Raw genomic sequence first — 19,940 nt, forward strand, 5'->3', positions numbered from 1 at the left:
AGCGCGTGTGTGTGAGCGCGTGTACATTACATGTGTTACAGTAAGCATCCCAATCATGACTTCCTCTCAGGATGAGAAGAGGATTTAAACACAGAAACAGTGAGGTAATCACAACAATAATAGTAGTTTAGGCTGGCTGTCTGTCGGGGGGAGAAAAAAAAACTGTCAGTCAGTCAGACTGTCATATGGCAGGTTGATCCACTGCTGTGCGGGCCTTGACTGAATCCGTCTGGAGGAGGGAGGGGTACTCAGGCAGCATCACTGTCCAATGTCTCTGTGTTATCATAGAGGTCTGTCTGTCTGAAGGGTCAGTCTGTCTGAAGGGTCAGTCTGTCTGAATAGTCAGTCTGTCTCAGAGTCATATAGAGATGACTCTGCATTTTTAGTCCCTACTGCTGGTGGAATGTCTAATTCAAATTTTAAAAATGACTTAGTTTACAGCAGGTATTCAGTGCAGGGAAATGCTTACTTGCAATCTCCCTCAACAATTCTGTACAAATATCAATAATAATGATATCCCCCCCTTCTCCTATGCATTTAACATCCCAGCTCACGCCCGGCTGGTATGGACCATTGAGATGAGATGGCCTATGGACAGTTGCGTCCAGGTGTGGGCAGCTGCATACAGATGTGTGGACCGATGTAGGCCATGACAAGTGTATGGCAGGTGTGTATTACAGGTGTATAAACATACCATTGAGTCCATTAGGGATGCTCCTGTGATGGTGTGGCGCTGACAGGTCGTCCATGGACCTCCTCTGGAAGGTGCTGCCCAGCTTGCCCTCCCTCTCTGCGGGCAGCTTGTGTATGTGGTTGTGGCTGTGGTGGTGGTCAGGGCTACCTGTGCTCCCCGTGCTGGAGGTACTACTGCCATCCCCGAAGTCCCGAACTATCCCTGTCCCGCCGTTCAGGTTGGTGAGGCTGGACTGAGAGTCTATGGAGCTCCGGGAACCGGCTCCGTTCCTCTCCTCATCCAGCATGAAGATGATCTCCTTCAGGTCCGTGTTCTCTCGCACCACTGTCTCCTGGTTGGCCTCGAGCTCTTTGAGCTTCAGCTGGTAGGTGCCCACCTCCTTCCACATGGCGTTCGCGGAGTACCGGCCAAACCGCTGCCACTCCCGGGACAGCTTCTTGCCCTTCTGCCGGTCGTCGTCCAGGAAGCAGCAGAGCTCGCGCAGCTCGTTGTTGTCGTCCTGGAGCTTCTGGTTGATCTCCTTCAGGTTGCGGATCTCGTGCAGGTGCACCTGCAGCCTCCGGTTAACGTCTTTCATCATGTTGCCGTGCTCGATCATCAGGTATAACTTCTCGCTGTCCACTCTCCTTAGCCTGTTGACCAGCTGCTCCTTGCCCCATTGCAGCAGCTCTTCGTCCGGTAGCTGATTCAGATCTGGCTCATTGGGTCCCTCGGACGGGTTTTTAGCCATTTCTCCGTCGGGTCTGTGCTCTCTCCTCGGTCCAATAACGGTACGGAAATAAGCTGGATATTTAGGCTAAACTAGCCGAGTCTCAATTGCGGAATTGTATTGAAATGTGAATACATGATACGGAAATGATGCTAACAGTGGCACTTCGGATGGAAAAGTTAAATTAAACAAATTAAAATGGCAATGAGATGTTGGCTATAGCAACCATGCAGAAGACTGCACGCACAACTCTTTCAAAAAAGATCACTGTCGAATCTTTGCAGTCCTTCTTGGTATTTTTTCATTCGTTCATAAATTATGTATATATTGTGTAAAAACAAAACAAGCGAATGTTTACCGATCAAATCTCCATCACTCAACTGAGAACTGTCAGGAGAACCCTGAGCATCCCACCGCATGTGCACATCGTGCTCCGCACGTTCCACCGTGGAAGAAAATAACGAAAATATCCACGAAAATAAATAATTATTCAGATAAAAATCCAACAGAAATGTGCGCTTGGAAGGAATAAAAAAACAACTATTAGCCCTATATTTACTATACCAGCATGTTGCTTTTCCGAGACAACGGAAACGAACGAATTTTACAACAGACACAGTGCTCGAGCTCTTTCAAAAATAAGCCTTTTTTCCCCGAAGTGGTGACTGGTGAGTGCCTTGGCAGCGGATTGAATCCCGGAGCTCGTTGGGAATTTGCACGGTCCTCCCCTGCTTCCGCAGACTGTAGAGTAGCGCAGACTCGGGTTTGAAATGGTATAGTAGGATCTCGGTCAAGACGGCCAATCAAGACGCAGGCAGGTAGCGAGATGGAGAGCGTGCCAACTCCATGCAATGAACGGCCCAGTGAGGAACTTCACACGTTATGAGGTGAAAATACATGAATTATCAATAGAATTTATCAAATGGATCTGTTTTGAAAATAGCAATCTGCAATTGAAATGGTCAGTTCCAGTTGATTTGAGACAGGAATAGAAATTAAACAGAATAATTATGAAAATAGACCACTAGCTATTATTTTTTATTTTTTTTCTAAAACAACATAGTCAATGGTTCATTCTGAAAACTACAGCATGATTACATCTATGATTTCTACATGCTCTGCTATAACCATGTCAAGCAAGTGGTACCGGACAAGCCATAAGACTCCTGAACATCTAATCAAATGGCTACCCAGACTACTTGCATTATTTATTTTCAATGCATAGTCACTTTAATAACTCTACCTACATGTACATATTACCTCAATTACCTCGACACAGGTGGCACATTGGCCCGCTTTTGTTATTTACTGCTGCTCTTTAATTATGTTTTTCTTATATCTTACTTTTTTTTTTGTATTTTCTTAAAACTGCATTGTTTGTTGTCTATAAACATGTTATTAAAGTTACACAGTGAAGCACTCTTGTTTTCAGTCAACTGAATGACATAGCCCTGTTAAATGCTATTCGCAAATGTTAGCTTTAGTCTACACATCATGTTGACCCAATTCCAACAATGGATACACCATTCCAAACGTTGGACTAATTAATGAAGAAACAACAATGCTGAGGCTACAGAGAAAAATAAATACCACACTTGATTGACTTTAACCTAGTCAGATCAGGGATTCGATCTTGCAATCTTTTGGTTACTAGCCACTAGGCTACCTGCTGCCCCATATGACCTCTAGATGGGTCATTTTAGACACCTGTTGACTGAATAGCAAGTGGAAGAGCTCTACTTAGATTTTTAGGATGGGTGACATTGTGAAAACATCTGTCATTTTGCCCCTGAACAAGGCAGTTAACCCACTGATCCTAGGCTGTCGTTGAAAATAAGAATTTGTTCTTAACTGACTTGCCTAGTAAAATAAATATGGGTGTAAACGAGAAAGATACAAAACATGAGAATGAATGTTCTTGGTTTGTCTGCAGGTTCACAGCGATGACCTTGTGCACAAAAGTAGTCTAATCTTCTGGAGCTCAGTGATGTTTGGTCAATTATTTTATTAAAATATAGTAAATTCACTCCAACAGAGGCACTGTGGTAATGTTGGTTAGGAAGTTCATCAAAGAAGTTAATATATACTTTATAAATCTCTTTATATTATGTGATAAATGGTATACTGCATAGTAACCTTTATATTATGTGATAAATGGTATACTGTGTAACGGAGGTGAAACGGCTAGCTTAGTTAGCGTGGGCGCTAAATAGCGTTTCAATCAGTGACGTCACTTGCTCTGAGACCTTGAAGTAGTAGTTCCCCTTGCTCTGCAAGGGCCGCGGCTTTTGTGGAGCGATGGGTAACGATGCTTCGAGGGTGACTGTTGATGTGTGCAGAAGGTCCCTAGTTCGCGCCCGGGTATGGGCGAGGGGACGGTCTAAAGTTGTACTGTTACAACTGCATAGTAGCCTTTATATATGTGATAAAAGGTAAACTGCATAGTAACTACATGATAAGGGTAAATTAACAACATGGAATCAGCACAAATACAAACACTCCGATGTCAAGTTTGTCCTAGTAACTCTTCATCACATAGAACCATCATATTTAAGATATTATTTCACCATTGATACAAAGAATAAACATAATTATTCAACATCCATTTTCATTAAAAATAGCTAGATATTCAATAAGGTGCTTCATTGAAAGAAAGAGATCATTTGCTCCACTAGGAAGTAGAAGAAATAAGACAAGTATGTTATAGAGAAGTGCTAGTCATGTTCAGGTCCCAGTCAGGTCAGGCTGCGGGTGTCTGTCCTCTGTGTCTGATGTTACACACCACTCCACTCTTTGGTCTCAAAGACCCAGTGTCCAGGATGTCAAAGGACTGGCCAGGCAGCAGGCTGAAGTCAAACCTCTGGAGCAGCTTGGCCATCACTACCTTGGCCTCCATCTGTGAACAACAGATCTCTTTAAAGGATGACAAATCTGGTGTGCTCAACTATAAAAACAAGTATATAATGGAGGCAGAAGTCCAGGAGTAATCTAACTAGGATGGATAATAGGATCAGCAGAGAACAATCCCAAATAAAGTTGTTTCAATGTATTTCATACGGACAGTGTGCTCACCTGTGCGAAGCTCTGTCCCAGACATGAGCGTGGTCCCAGGGCGAAGGGGTAGTAGCAGTAATAGGGTCTTCAGGACAGAAACAAACACAACATGTCGGTTAGCTCTTAAAGAGTGACTGAACGCACAGATTTTTCTGTTGCTCATTAAGAGAAATTAGGTGGGTGTGTCCTCAAAATAGTCAGAATGAATCTAAGATAACTCAAGAAAGCTGTTAGGGCATTTTTGTCGACTAGGTTTTAGTCGGGCAATTTTACATACAGCTAGGTTGTTTGGTGCAGTATAAAATGCATAACTTGTTGTCTCATGTAAACAAAGTCTGATCCCCTGCGCTGCAGGCCAGGTCTGTCTCACTGTCTGTGTGTTGTGCCGTACCATCGGATAGAGCACAATCACCGCAGCTGTTTATCCCGTGTTAGTAGGCGAAATCAAAACCCAACCACCATGTAAGTAATGATGAACTCTTGTACACAAAACTCACAAAACTCCTTTTTGGATGATACAGACTTTATTAGCAAAATTAACCTACTTGCACTTTTTAGTCAATTTTGGCACAGGAAGAAATGTTTCTGGCTAATATCAATGTAGCATATGCCGTTTTCAACGAGAGAAGTTGATTCTCGAGTTCAGTTCTGCTTTAATCAATTCAAATGTTGTAAAGAAACAATAAAACAATGAAAACGTATCGTGTGACTTACTTGGCAGCGTCTGGATGGAACCTCTCAGGGTCAAACTTCAGCGGGTCCTCAAAGAACTTATCCAACCTTCCACAGACATACGAACTGAACTGTAGACAGACAAGATAGGGGCAAAACAAAAGATTTAAGACACTTCAGGAAATAAAATAAGTACACCCACACCCAAAATAGTTAATGAGGTGTTGACTACACTGTTAAGATGAAGGGAAATGTAACACCTAAACTAGTGGCAACTGAGCTGCCACCAACTTGAAGGAGACAAAACACATAATCCTGATTTGTTTCGAAACATTTCATGGTGTGCTGTAACAGCACTAAATCAAATATTGTGCAACACCTTGCCAGGGACTGGGAGCACTAACACTATTTTGGTGTTTCGAGTTCTGTCTAGTGCATAATCAGATCCCTTTATCTGGTGTCTTAATGTTTAACATTGTGTTATGTATTTGATCATTTACCATGATACTGCATACCATTTTGGCAGGCATTGTCAAGCGCAGTGTTCAAACCACCAGCAGTAACTGGAGGTTGAACTGCAAGAACTGAGGACTCTGCAGTTGCCTCTTCCACTGAAACTCGTGAATGTGGGAATGGGTGCTGTCCTCATTGAACGTCAAAATGCCTGACAGTTTTGATATCCGTTCATCATGATCCATTACACAACAAACTGCTTAATACCCATATAGAAACACAGTCTTCTTTCTTCAAACATGTACACAACATTGTGTGAAAGAATTATAGTCTAAAAATGTTGAATTACCCACAATCCTCTAAAAACAGAGTCACGCTTCAAGATAAATGAAAGGTGATTAAAACCAAAGACTTCCAATGGGTTCAATCAATATATTGTCTCTCACTTTGGTTATCCTCATAAAAGATGCTTAAATTGAGTAACATATTAAATCAAATTTGTCACATGCGCCGAATACTACAGGTGTAGTCCTTACCGTGAAATGCTTACTTACAAGCCCTTAATAACCAACAATGCAGTTTTAAGAAAGTGCTATTTACTAAATAAACTTAAGTAAAATTAATCAAATCAATCTAACGTTAACACAATAAATAATACATAACAATAACGAGGCTATACTGAGTCAATGTGGAGGCTATATGCAGGGGGTAAGGTAGGGCTACTGAGTCAATGTGGAGGCTATATACAAGGGGGTAAGGTAATGCTATACTGAGTCAATATGGAGGCTATATGCAGGGGGTAAGGTAAGGCTACTGAGTCAATGTGCGGGGGTACAGGTTAGTTAAGGTCATTTCTAAGTGACTATGCACAGATAGTAAACAGCAAGGAGCTGCGTAAAAACAAGGGGGGGGGGGGGTCAATGTAAATAGTCCAGGTGGATTAGTTGTTCATTAAATTGGATTTATGTTACTTTGGTAAAATGAAATTAACAAATCATTGAAATAAGTTGCATACATTCGGGGGTATTTTTCCTCTATTGAGACATTTCTGAAATGACAGAGGGGATACAGACAGGTGGGAGAAACAGATTGAAGTGTTGGGGAATTGAACCCCGGCCTACAGTGGGCAAGGGGTGACCTGTCTAAACCAGGTGTGTTTCCTCTAGACCACAGGCTCTGCACAACTTGCTTTCATTTGTATTAAATATATGTTGGTAGTTTTTTAGATTCAATTTCAATTCAGCCCAGAATTATTTTTACAGTGTGGCCGAGTGGGTAAAATATCAACTAAATGTATCATGTATTTTTTTATTTATTATTAACTTTTTACCCCTTTTTCTCCCCAATTGGTAGTTACAGTCTTGTCCCATCGCTGCAACTCCTGTACGGACTCGGGAGAGGCTTAGGTCGAGACCCATCAGTCCTCCGAAACATGACCCTGCCAAGCCGCACTGCTTCTTGACACACTGCTTGCTTAACCCGGAAGCCAACCGCACCAATGTGTCGGAGGAAACACCATACAACTGGTGACCGTGTCCCCTGACGATGCTGTGCCAATTATGCGCCACCTCATGGGTCTCCCCTGCTGCGACACAGCCCGGGATCAAACCCGGGTCTGTAGTGACGCCTCAAGCACTCCACTCTGGAGCGCAAAATGTGCCATGTTACTGCCCCTCCTGTTTCTAACCTGTCTAAGTAAAGCATTAAAAGAATAGAGGTAGAATTCCACAAATATATTTTTTTTCTTTCTATAGGCCCTTATCATCAATCAATATTTATATTGATATATCTATCTATATAATCAATATTTATATTGATATATCTATCTATATAATCAATATTTATATTGATATATCTATCTATATAATCAATATTTATATTGATATATCTATCTATATAATCAATATATATTGATATATCTATCTATATAATCAATATTTATATTGATAAATCTATCTATATAATCAATATTTATATTGATATATCTATCTATATAATCAATATTTATATTGATATATCTATCTATATAATCAATATTTAGGCGATAAACCATTTGTATTTCTAAATCATTGATTGTATGAGAAACACCGTTTTTGAGTTTCGATGCTGCCTTTCACATGAAACCAAAGAAAGTGTTTCACACCAATATTCAAGTGGAAAAACCACTTTGGAGTTCCTACAATTCTGTTTTAAAATACATTCTGTGTATTTTTTTATTATTGATTTCACCTTTATTTAACTAGGCAAGTCAGTTAAGAACAAATTCTTATTTTCAATGATGGCCTAGGAACGAACAGTGGGTTAACTGCCTGTTCAGGGGCAGAACGACAGATTTGTACCTTGTCAGCTCGGGGATTTGAAATGGAGCATTGGACTTACTAGTCCAATGCTCTAACCACTAGGCTACCCTGCCACCCCAGTATGAGCCATACTGGCTTAGACAAGGATACTTCATTCCTTTACTACATTGAGGTATGAGCCACACTGGCTTAGACAAGGATACTTCATTCCTTTACCACATTGAGGTATGAGCCACACTGGCTTAGACAAGGATACTTCATTCCTTTACTACATTGAGGTACCACAGCGTATCACATGTTAACACCACAACTAAACTTAGAGATATTATCATACAACAACAGTCATCACTCCTCCACATTGTTTTTGAGGTGACTACTCACGACGCATGTGACTCCTGCATGGATGGGGATGCCGTTGATGACGATGTCTTTAGGGATGAAACGAGAAGTGCCTGGTGCTGTAGGGTACAACCTTAGAGTCTCCTTCAAAACCTGACGGGGGGGGGGAGATGATATGAATCAAACACAACATGCTGATTAATTGACGATGTGAAGAGTTACGTGACCCGAGACTTGAACACTTGCGTTAGCTCCCTGAGGTACAGCCCACTGGGCACAGACATCAATTCAACATCTAGTTTTGATTTATATTTGATTTAGTTGTCAACATTAATTAAACGTGAAATCAACAAAACATTTCACCATGTCATTGGATTTAGGTTAGAAGTTGGGTGCAAAAAGACGAAATGGCTTTAAGTCTTTTTGCAAATCCAATCGGTTTTCCACGTTGATTCAACGTCATCGCATAGATGTTTGTTTTTTACCCCCTTTTTCGCCCCAATTTCGCGATATCCAATTGTTAGTAGTTACTGTCTTCTCATCGCTACAACTTCCAAACGGGCTCGGGAGAGACGAAGGTCGAGAGCCATGCGTCCTCCGAAACACAACCTAACCAGGCCGCACTGCTTCTTAACACAGTGCGCATCCAACCCTGAAGCCAGCCTCACCAATGTGTCGGAGGAAACACTGTACACCTAGCAACCTGGTCAGTGCGCACTGCGCCCGGCCCGCCACAGGAGTCGCTGGTGCGCGATGAGACAAGGAAATCCCTACCGGCCAAACCCTCCCTAACCCGGACGACGCTAGGCCAATTGTGCGTCGAGCCTGGGCTCGAACCCAGAGTCTCTGATGGCACAGCCTTAGACCACTGCCACCCAGGAGGCCCGCATAGATGTTTTTTAGTTGAAATGATGTGGAAACAATGTTGAATGAACCAGTTGTTGCCCAGTGGGATGTAATAGGCTTTAGCTCAGCCGGCTAAAACAGTCTTGTAGCATTCAGACGAACCGGGTTTACATCCAGTTGGTCACACAGTTAACTGCAGTTAATATAGTACAAGTATAGTTGAGATGGCACCGACAGAAATGGCAGCTCTGCTTCCAGCTACTAAGCAACTTTCCAGTATTTTTTTTTGTATAGTATAAAATAGTGCTAGTAAGTAGTAATGACAAGACAACACAAAATGGACACGAGACAGGTAGATCATTTACCTGAGACAGGTAGGTCATTTCCCCCAGGTCGTCAAAGCTGATTTCCTGTTTCATCCCGATGACGTCATCCACTTCCTGCCTCACCCTGGAGAGGTCAGAGACACTCACAAACTCAACCAACCGGTTTTTATTACAGAAATGATCAATAACCAAGATATAAATTATGAAAACAAGTCCTACTGTCACGCCCTGATCTGTTTCACCTGGCCTTGTGATTGTCTCCACCCCCTCCAGGTGTTGCTTATTTTCCCCAGTGTATTTATCCCTGTGTTTCGTGTTTCTCTGTGCCAGTTCTTCTTGTATGTTTCCAAGTCAACCAGCGTTTTTCCCTTTCTCCTGCTTTTTGCATTTCTCCTTTTTTCTAGTCCTCCCGGTTTTGACCCTTGCCTGATTTTGGACATTGTCTGCCACTCTGTACCTCCTAGACTCCTGGACCTTTTTTTTGTCCTCCTGGTTTTGACCTTTTTGCCTGTCCACAACCATTCACTTGCCTACCCCTTTGGATTAATTAACATTGTAAGACTGCAACCATCTGCCTCCTGTGTCTGCATTTTGGTCTCGTCTTGTGCCTTGATAGTACGAACTAGCACAGAGAGACAGGAAACACAGGGATAAATACACTGGGGAAAATAAGCGACACCTGGAGGGGGTGGAGACAATCACAAGGACAGGTGAAATAGATCAGGGTGTGACACCTACTTCGTCAGTATCTCTGGCAGCCTTCCCAGTTCCATGACGGCAAAAGCTAGTTGATTGGCTGTTGACTCTTGCCCTGTCAAGATTAAAACAACAAAAGCTAGTTGATTGGCTGTTGACTCTTGCCCTGTCAAGATTAAAACAGCAAAAGCACTGTCACTTTTGTTTCTTCAAACTTCAATTGTGTGGGAAAAACTATATTACTAAGATGGAATAAAAGAAAGAATAGTGCTTGTTTCAGGGAGACGTACCCGCAATGAAGAACGTCACAAAGTTGTCCAGCATAAGCTCCTCATCATCGTTTGCTATGTTTTCCTCTGAAATTATGGAAATATATCAGTTTGCAGCATTGAAACAATAGTGCTACTCAGGGCCCGATTAAGAACTCATAGGCCCCGTGCCAAACACACTTTTAAGACACTACGTTGGTGTTTCCTTGATTTTGGCAATTTCTTGTATGTGCTTGTGATAAAAATTTAACCCAAATCAATTGTGTTTAAAATATTGATCCTCTGCATCTAAATTATGCTCTCTGGAGTATTTTGAACATTGAAAGCGGCGTCCTGTGGTTGGATCAAAAAATGTATTTAAAATATATTTTAAAAATAACGTTCTTTTTAAAGTTTTTTTATTTGCCTATGTATGGGCTTAGGGCAAAAGATTGGACACAACTACTCATTCAAGGGTTTTTCTTTATTTTTACTATTTTCTACATTGTGTAATAATAGTGAAGACATCGAAAGTATGAAATAACACATATGGAATCATGTAGTAACCAAAAAAGTGTTAAACAAATCAAAATACATTTAATATTTTAGGTTATTCAAAATAGCCTCCCTTTGCCTTTATGAAGCTTTGCACACTCTTGGCATTCTCTCAACCAGCTTCATGAGGAATGCTCGTCCAACAGTCTTGAAGGAGTTCCCACATATGCTGAGCACTTGTTGGCTGCTTTTCCTTCACTCTGCGGTCCAACTCATCCCAATCTATCTCAGTTGGATTGAGGTCGGGGGATGTTGTAGGCCAGATCATCTGATGCAGCACTCCATTACTCTCCTTCTTGGTCAAATAGCCCTTACAGAGCCAGGAAGTGTGTTTTGGGTCATTGTCCTATTGAAAAACAAATGATAGTCCCACTAAGCGCAAAACAGATGGGATGGCGTATCGCTGCAGAATGCTGTGGTTGCCATGCTGGTTAAGTGTGCCTTGAATTCTAAATACATCACAGACAGTGTCATCAGCAAAGCCCCCCCACACCATCACACCTCCTCCTACATGCTTCACGATGGGAACCACACATGCAAAGATTATCCGTTTTCTTAATCTGAATTTCACAAAGTCACGGCAGTTGGAACCAAAAAATCTCAAATTTGGACTCATCAGACCAAAGGACATATTTCCACCATATTTCCACCAGTCCACTGACCTTCATGTCTTAAAGTAATGATGAACTGTCATTTCTCTATGCTTATTTGAGCTGTTCTTGCCATAATATGGACTTGGTCTTTTACCAAACATGGCTATCTTCTGTATACCATCCCTACCTTGTCACAACACAAATTAACAAAGCAAACCTGTTAATAGAAATGCATTCCAGGTGACTACTGTCACGACATGGCCCTTTGGGGTGTCTATCGTGGCTCTCCCCTCTCTCACACCACAAGTTTTATGACTTTACAACAGGTCATAAATTCCTGGTCATGCAGAAAGAAATGGGAAATAAACCTAAGGAACAAAGAGCATCTCTTTGTTCAACTCCTATTCCCCAAAATGGGAGAATTAAACAATATTTATATTTTTGAGAACGTGGGAATGGTATGTGGGTATTTAAAGAACAATCCTGTCAAAGGTGTTTTATTTTGTGACATTAGGAAGGACGGTGGCACAGAATAACGGTAGCTTTGGAAGTGTACATCTCTCAGTTATTTATTTTCTATCTGAATGTTGTGTAAAATATATGATTGAATATGAAACTATTTGTCAGAAGATGTAATGTCAAGGTGGCCTTCTGAAAGAGATAGTAGTTTAGCTATTAAGTTTTAACAAGCCAGTGGCCACACCCCCGTGAGCCCAGACATTACATCACGTGTCATAGAACCACCCCTTTTTCTACAGTGTATAAAACCCACTTCCTACAAAATATACATTAAGTCAGAGAACGCCGGGACAGAGTCCCCACGTTGGAATGGTTACAATTCTATAGTCCATTAGAACATACTCCTGTAGTTTGGCAACACGGCTGGAAATGGTTAAACTCTGAGACTATTGATCACTACAGAATAAGAGCAAATCTTAGACATATGATTGCTAGAAATTCTGTAAGTCTAGAATGAGAATACCGACAACCGCCAAAACATCTATTCTCTGCGACAACCATGGGCCTGACGTATCCATTATGAACACAAGCAGAGACTTTCTGTCGATTGACTCTCCAGCAGAGGGACCGGATTCCAACAAAGGCAACAACGATTTACGGACGTAAATATGTACATCGCAATTATTCTCAAATGAGCGGCTGTTCATGTGCAAAGGATTAGCATTTCAATTATTATAATTATCAACTGTGTGTGTAATCCATCTTGTCTTTCCCGCTCTTTATCTGCCCCACCTCTTTCCTCTGTATACCAAGCCGTCATATCGGCTTAGTCCACTAGGGACTTTTCTATAATTGTTAGTATCACGTGTGCTCCCACTCCGGCCGCTAGGCTGCACATTATGGTGCACACATGTCACCCTCGTTACGCGCATCAGCGCATTATGACACTCACCTGGACTCCATCACCTCCTTGATTACCTGCCCTATATATGTCACTTCCTTTGGTTCCTTCCCCAGGCCTCATTGTTTCTGTTACTGTGTCATGTCTGTGCGTTGTTCCTGTTTCTTATTTTGTATGATGTTGTGTTTATTTATTTAAACACTCACTCCCTGAACTTGCTTCCCGACTCTCAGCGCACTTCGTTAGTTAGTAACCAATATCTACTCTTTGTTTATTTCATTCTATGTGATTATGTAGTTAGTTAATTAGTTAGTAGATAATTAAGACAATTTGTTTATCGGTAATTTAGGCTAGGGTTTGTGCAAATATCCAAGGGTTTTCGATGTTCAGTAATGAGAACTGATGAGGTAATAATAATGTAATAATGAGAATGAATAATCGATCAAATATTACTATTACTAGCCTGTTCAACCTCTCTTTCGTATCGTTTGAGATTCCCAAAGATTGGAAAGCTGCCGCGGTTATCCCCCTCTTCAAAGGGGGTGACACTCTAGACCCAAACTGCTACAGACCTATATCTATCCTACCCTGTCTTTCTAAGGTCTTCGAAAGCCAAGTTAACAAACAGATTACTGACCATTTTGCATCCCACAATACCTTCTCCGCTATGCAATCTGTTTTCAGAGCTGGTCATGGGTGCACCTCAGCCACGCTCAAGGTTCGAAACGACATCAAAACCGCCATCGATAAGAGACATTACTGTGCAGCCGTATTCATCGACCTGGCCAAGGCTTTCGACTCTGTCAATCACAACATTCTTATTGGCAGACTCGACAGCCTTGGTTTAGCAAATGATTGCCTGGCCTGGTTTGCCAACTACTTCTCTGATAGAGTTCAGTGTGTCAAATCGGAGGGCCTGTTGTCTGGACCTCTGACAATCTCTATGGGTGTGCCACAGGGTTCAATTCTCGGGCCCACTCTCTTTTCTGTATACATCAATGATGTCGCTCTTGCTGCTGGTGATTCTCTGATCCATCTCTACGCAGACGACGCCATTCTGCATCCATCTGGCCCTTCTTTGGACACTGTGTTAACAAACCTCTAAACAAGCTTCAATGACATACAACACTCCTTCCATGGCCTCCAACTGCTCTTAAATACTAGTAAAACTAGATGCATGCTCTTCAACCGATCGCTGCCCGCACCCACCTGCCCGACTAGCATCACTACTCTGGACGGTTCTGACTTAGAATATGTGGACAACAACAAATACCGAGGTGTCTGGCTAGACTATAAACTCTCCTTCCAGTCTCATATTAAGCATCTCCAATCCAAAATTGTTAAGGAAATTTTTATCAATGATGACTAATTATGTATACATTTCAATCAGGACTGACTAATCCGAATACTATTATGTTACTGTACATGTATGAATTTTCTCTCTTGCTCCCAGTATTGAATATAATGTAGTCAAGAGTTTAGAACAATGACGGTCTGTTCCTTGGTACAAATGAATGAACTATCTCCAGATGACAGGGACGGACTATCTCCAGACTGTCTAGAATGCTTATCTACACTGACTGACCTTGGCTCTAGGGGAGGAGGGAAGGCTTGAGATCTATAGAGCCTTTCTACCAGTGTCAAGAAGAGACGGAACATTTAGAAAACGCTGACGTCATTTTCAGTTTATAACCTGTGGTAAAATGTGCATGAACTCAGTACTCTCTTGAATTAAAGGCTGTTACTTGACTTTTAAGACTGGGGCTCTGTCCAGTCTTATAAAATAAGGGGTCTTACAAATCCTTATGAATTGACAGAGTGTTTAATTTTGATTGGGAATTAAAACAGAGGAATTAAATTCCTTCAACAAAAATGTCATCTAGAATCGGTTTCCTATTTTGCAACAAAGTCTCCTTCACTCATGCTGCCAAACATACCCTCGTAAAACTGACTATCCTACCGATCCTCGACTTTGGCGATGTCATTTACAAAATAGCCTTCAACAATCTACTCAGCAAATTGGATGCAGTCTATCACAGTCCCATCCATTTTGTCACCAAAGCCCCATGTTCCACCCACCACTACGACCTGTATGCTCTCGTCGGCTGGCCCTCGCTACATATTTGTCGCTCGACCCACTGGCTCCAGGTCATCTATAAGTCTTTGCTAGTTAAAGCTCCGCCTTATCTCAGCTCACTGGTCACCATAACAACACCCACCCGTGGCACTCGCTCCAGCAGGTATATTTCACTGGTCAACCCCAAAGCCAACACCTCCTTCGGCCGCCTTTCCTTCCAGTTCTCTGCTGCCAATGACTGGAGCGATTTGCAAAAATCACTGAAGTTGGAGACTTATATCTCCCTCGCTAATTTTAAGCAACAACTATCTGAGCAGCTCACCGATCGCTGCAGCTGTAAACAGCCCATCTGTAAATAGCCCATCCAACTACTTACCTCATCCCCATATTGTTTTTATTTACTTTTTTTTTCTTTTGCGCACCAGTATTTCTGCTTGCACATCATCATCTGCACATCTATCAATTTGCTCAATTGTAATTACTTTGCTACTGTGGCATATTTATTGCCTTACCTCCTTACTCCATTTGCACACACTGTATATAGATTGTTCTGTTGTTATTGACTGTACTTTTGTTAATCCCATGTGTAACTCTGTGTTGTTGTTTTTTGTTGCACTGCTTTGCTTTATCTTGGCCAGGTCGCAGTTGTAAATGATAACTTGTTCTCAACTGGCCTACCTGTTTAAATAAAGGTGAAATATATATATATATATGTTTTTTATCTGTGGAGATGGGAGAACCTTCCAGAAGGACAGTCATATCTGCAGCACTCCACTAATAAGGCCTTTAAGACAGAGTGGCCAGACAGAAGCCACTCCTCAGTAAAAGGCACATGACAGCCCGCTTGGAGTTTTCCAAAAGACACCTAAAGACTCTCAGACCATGAGAAACAAGATTCCCTGGTCTGATGAAACCAAGACTGGACTATTTGGCCTGAATGCCAAGCGTCACGTCTGGAGGAAACCTGGCACCATCCCTACTGTGAAGCATGGTGGTGGCAGCATGTTTTTAAGCGGCAGGGACTGGGAGACTGGTCAGGATCGAGGCAAAGATGAACAGAGCAAAGTACAGAGAGATCCTTGATGAAAACCTGATACAGAGCGCTCAGTACCTCAGACTGGGGTGAAAGTTCACCTTCTAACAGGATAACGACCCTAAGCACGCAGCCAAGACAACGCAGGAGTGGCTTCGGGACAAGTCTCTGAATGTCCTTGAGTTGCCCAGCCAGAGTCCAGACTTGTACCCGATCTAACATCTCTGGAGAGACCTGAAAATAGCTGTGCACTGACGCTCCCCATCCAAACTGACAGAGATTGAGAGGATATGATGAGAAGAATGGGAGAAACTCCCCAAATAGAGGTGTGCCAAGCTTGTAGCGTCATACCCAAGAAGACTTGATGCTGTAATTCCTGCCAAAGGTGCTTCAACAAAGTTCTGAGTAAAGGGTCTGAATACTTATGTAAATGTGATATTTCAAGTTTTTTTAATTAGCAAACATTTCTAAAAATCTGTTTTTGCTTCATCATTATGGGGTATTGTGATGTCATTATGGGGTATAGTGTGTAGAATGATGAGGGGGAAAAACAATTTAATCAATTTTAGAATATGGCTGTCACGTAACAAAATGTGGAAAAAGTCAAGGGGTCTGAATAATATATACTGTATATATTTCCCTTTTTTTGTTGAAAATATAATTTATTTTTATGCTTCCTCTTGGGCCCCCCATGGCCCTGGGCCCAGGGGCTTAAGCCCCAGTAAGTCCCTGCATTAACCTGGCCCTGGTGCTACTGAACCTCATCAATAACATCACTGTTTTAGCAAGTCACATGCAGAGTGACAGGTAAAAGGTCTCCAATGTTAGTCTGGTACCAGATCAGTTTGTGCCGTCTTGTCTAGACCAGTGGCAGGAGTTGGCAAGACAGCACGAACAGATCTAGGATCAGGCTACTACAACATGCCTTTGCCAGCCGTCTTGAGGATCTGTGTGAGGATGTCTTTTGGAACGTCCTCTCCGTTTTGGACGGCCATTTTCCTCTCGTTGATCCACTGTCTGCCTGTCGAACGCAGCAGCTGACAAGACTTCTTCACCTCGTTGATGAACTTCTTGTTCTTTGGGTAGAGCTACATATGTAGGATCTTAATTTGATTACTCTTTTTCAATTATGTGAATTTTCCTGCACTGCAGGAAATGCAAATGTGTGTATTGAATGTTTAAAGAGGCTTGTAAAGTTTGTAATTTCCACTTAAAAATATCAGACTTGATGTAAAATGTAATAACACCTACAAAAAAAAGTATATTAATTATAATCAACATAATAATTCACATTTTTGTTGCTGCAGGATTATTTTCCAGCTGTAGCAAACAGGCTCAAAATAAACTCCTACATCTTTAGAGATATGACATCCGACCATTTATTTAAATCACATCTAGGGAATGTGACGCTGTAAAGCGCATTATGGTGCATTTAGCCACATCTTACAGGCTTCCTACTTGGAAGGATGGAAACAAGAGACTAGAACAAACTGTTCATGAGTGTCAATGTTTTAACTGTATTTGTTTCTTATAACACAGGATTTTATCTGATGAAACTGTAGGATTTCAAATAGATCAATTCAATAAGCCATCGTTCTCGACAAGCATCACCAACATGTTTGATGTCATTATTTACCTGGAAGGTGAAGTCTCTGACATAGTGGATCACTCCCTTCAGACACGTCTCTATAGCGTTGGGGAACGGAGAGTCACTCTCCTTCAGCAGATCCAGCTCCACTCCAAACGCCACCTACAGATGATATAAAAACAGAGGCCTGACAACATCTTACATCATGATAAGGTAAAACTCCTGGTTCTAGTTATGCTAATTATAGCTAGCACATTGGCATGAGACTAAATTGTGTATTGCTTCGGTAATGCGTGTGTTATCAGTTGTCGTAAGCAAAAAACTGCCTGTTATGACAATTTTACTGTCAGATATACAAACAAATGTAGCTTTATAACAGAAATAATAAATTGTAGGGGCAGTGTGGGGATCTGAGGGTAACAGGAAGTGACCGTTACCTTAGTGATGACATCCAGTGTCACACAGTCGAACATGTGTTGCATGTTGGCAGCTGTGTTGGTGTCAGCCATGTCCGCCAGTTTATCCATCAGCTTCTCTGCCCTCTCGTTGAACGCACCCATCTGACCCCGCAGGTACCTAACAATACACAGCAATGATGGATGGATGAACAGATGGATGGCTGGATGGATTGATCAGTGGAGTGATCAATGAGTCGATTGATCAATTATAGTGACTTACAGACTGCTGAAGGCAGGGTCCATTATTCTTCGCTCTTTGTACCACTCATCATGATTCTGTGCTGTGACCAGGCCATTTCCAAAAAACCTATGAAGAAGAAGGACAACAGAGTATTTACCCTAAGACTGAATTAACTGACCAGTGACCAAGTTGTCCCGTTTGAATGTCTATATGCTCTGTAGGCTACGCATGCAATAACCAGCATTAGAAGGGATTGTGTTGAAAGAGTTTGAACCAACCAAAACATTGACACAATAAATAGTTGTAGGAAGTATATTTAGATAACATGAAATATACAGAGGACTCACCTCTGTCCAAACAGGTTGAAGAGACGCTTGTAGACCAGTGGGGCTTTGGGGTACTTCGGTGACATCAGGACTTCCTGTGGAGACAAATAAAAGTGTCCGTTTGGTTTGAAGGGGGAATTGGGGTAATGGGTTATTTTACAGCACTTTCATTTCGGAAATTAACATGGTAAAATATATGATTACACTAATCTTGGTTAACCCAGAACTAAAATCTTGCTTAATTTGGTCAGGTGTTTACGTAGTCAGTCCATCAGAGATTATAATTACAGTAATTTCACAGGTTTACCTTGGTGGTATCAGGACAGGTCACACACAACATCACAGCATGCAGACCGTTGATACGGTAGACCGGTCCATAAGTCTCAGCCCTGTCAAAGATGGAATAGATCTTTATTGTCCCAGGAAAAACAACACCTGATAATGTGTATGTGTGTGCGTGCGTGCGTGCGTGCGTGTATGTCTACTGCTGCTCAATAGCATTCAACTCACCATTCCAGGAATTTGTCGTGGACAACTCGATCATTGCTCATCTCCCTCTGAATGGTTGGTAAATGTCCAAATAAAAAACTAGGGAGAACAAGAGACGAATTCATCCATAAATGAAAAATAAGAACGTTATGACATGAGTGATACCTTCACCAAGTGAAAATGAAAAAGACAGGTGAAACAGCGACCCTGACTGCTGTTGAGGTCAACTTTCACCTACTGTAGTTCCTTATCAACAAATCCGATGCGTTATGTCGCCACTCAGTATAGTTGAAACTAACATTTAGCTAAAGCATTTTAAAATAAATATTCAAGTTACATCATACTGACTCACCTATCCCTTGGTGGTCCCGGTATGTGATCATATTTCAGATGAATATATTTTATGTAAAGACAAAAACAGAGAAATGCGATGAAAATCAATCCAAGCAGGCAAATAAACAAATAACCGATCCAACCTGCAAAGAAAGAGAAAAGGGCCATATTTCCGAAGACTCGGTAGCTCGCGGTGACCCTGCAAACCAGTTATGTGGGCGTTGTTTTTGGAGACGGAATTTGGTCAGCCGTAGTAGTACTAGTAGTAGAGAGATATGTGAAGCGAGAGGGTTTACTCTGCATAAAATATGTCCACGTTAAGCAGATCGTTAATTATTATTTATTTTTGGCTGCGGTTCTGCATTTTCTTGTATGTAAATTGTTAGGATTGTAAGAAAAGCCATGCGTGAAACATGAAATGTAAACTTTAAAATAGATCTGTAAAAGTACAAATCCTATGTTCCGACTATGAATGAACATTAACACGTTCAATTCTTACTTTACAACTGCCTTCACTCGGATATAGATCTTTTAAATACAGTTCATTCGGGAAAGTATTCAGACCCCTTCCCTTTTTCCACATTTGTGACCCATTTCAGGAAACTAGGCA

At 41.6% G+C, this 19,940-nt stretch overlaps 2 protein-coding genes across 9 annotated transcripts in view; both read right to left on the reverse strand.

The window, feature by feature from the left end:
• LOC110529325 (coiled-coil domain-containing protein 85C-B) overlaps nt 1-2,268 on the reverse strand; it is a 99,901-nt gene extending 97,633 nt beyond the window's left edge. Inside the window, exon 1 of one of the 2 annotated variants that reach the window (XM_021611458.3) lies at nt 695-2,268. In XM_021611458.3, the coding sequence (XP_021467133.1) occupies nt 695-1,424 (730 nt within the window). In that variant the 5' untranslated portion in view covers nt 1,425-2,268. The remainder of the gene's footprint in view (nt 1-694) is intronic. The other variant, XM_021611457.3, reaches the window with a different exon arrangement.
• Nucleotides 2,269-3,393: 1,125 nt separating this feature from the next.
• On the reverse strand, nt 3,394-19,668 carry LOC118965490 (cholesterol 24-hydroxylase-like). Of its 7 annotated transcripts, none has more exons than XR_016497585.1 (16): nt 19,350-19,668; nt 19,019-19,096; nt 18,816-18,897; nt 18,530-18,603; nt 18,222-18,308; nt 17,981-18,119; nt 17,592-17,705; nt 16,881-17,043; nt 10,380-10,445; nt 10,132-10,204; nt 9,433-9,517; nt 8,264-8,374; nt 5,172-5,260; nt 4,476-4,542; nt 3,853-4,299; nt 3,394-3,539 (listed from the first exon to the last, which is right to left on the reverse strand). XR_016497585.1 is itself a non-coding variant. In XM_090242504.1 (15 exons), exons 1-15 carry the CDS (start codon nt 19,496-19,498, stop codon nt 4,144-4,146), a joined length of 1,533 nt encoding a protein of 510 aa, XP_090098630.1. In that variant the 5' UTR covers nt 19,499-19,668; the 3' UTR covers nt 3,394-4,143. The 7 variants fall into 7 exon arrangements, 4 of the variants coding, with proteins under 4 accessions (XP_090098630.1, XP_090098629.1, XP_090098632.1 ...); XR_016497584.1 differs by having other exon boundaries at nt 10,132-10,255; XR_016497586.1 differs by lacking the exon at nt 5,172-5,260 and having other exon boundaries at nt 10,132-10,255.
• Nucleotides 19,669-19,940: the final 272 nt, after the last annotated feature.

The sequence above is a fragment of the Oncorhynchus mykiss genome, chromosome 8 (genome assembly GCF_057628025.1).
Source record: "Oncorhynchus mykiss isolate SJ-2025 chromosome 8, ASM5762802v1, whole genome shotgun sequence".
Classification (NCBI taxonomy): Eukaryota; Metazoa; Chordata; class Actinopteri; order Salmoniformes; family Salmonidae; genus Oncorhynchus; species Oncorhynchus mykiss.

Coding starts and splice junctions, on each gene's coding strand:
- LOC118965490 (XM_090242503.1), bottom strand. CDS start 19,498: ATGGCCCTTTTCTCTTTCTTTGCAGGTTGGATCGGTTATTTGTTTATT. Junction 17,706..17,980: donor CACTGGATGTCATCACTAAG/GTAACGGTCACT, acceptor TATCATCTGTAG/GTGGCGTTTGGAGTGGAGCT. Junction 10,446..16,880: donor CCTCAAGACGGCTGGCAAAG/GCATGTTGTAGT, acceptor CCATAATTTCAG/AGGAAAACATAGCAAACGAT.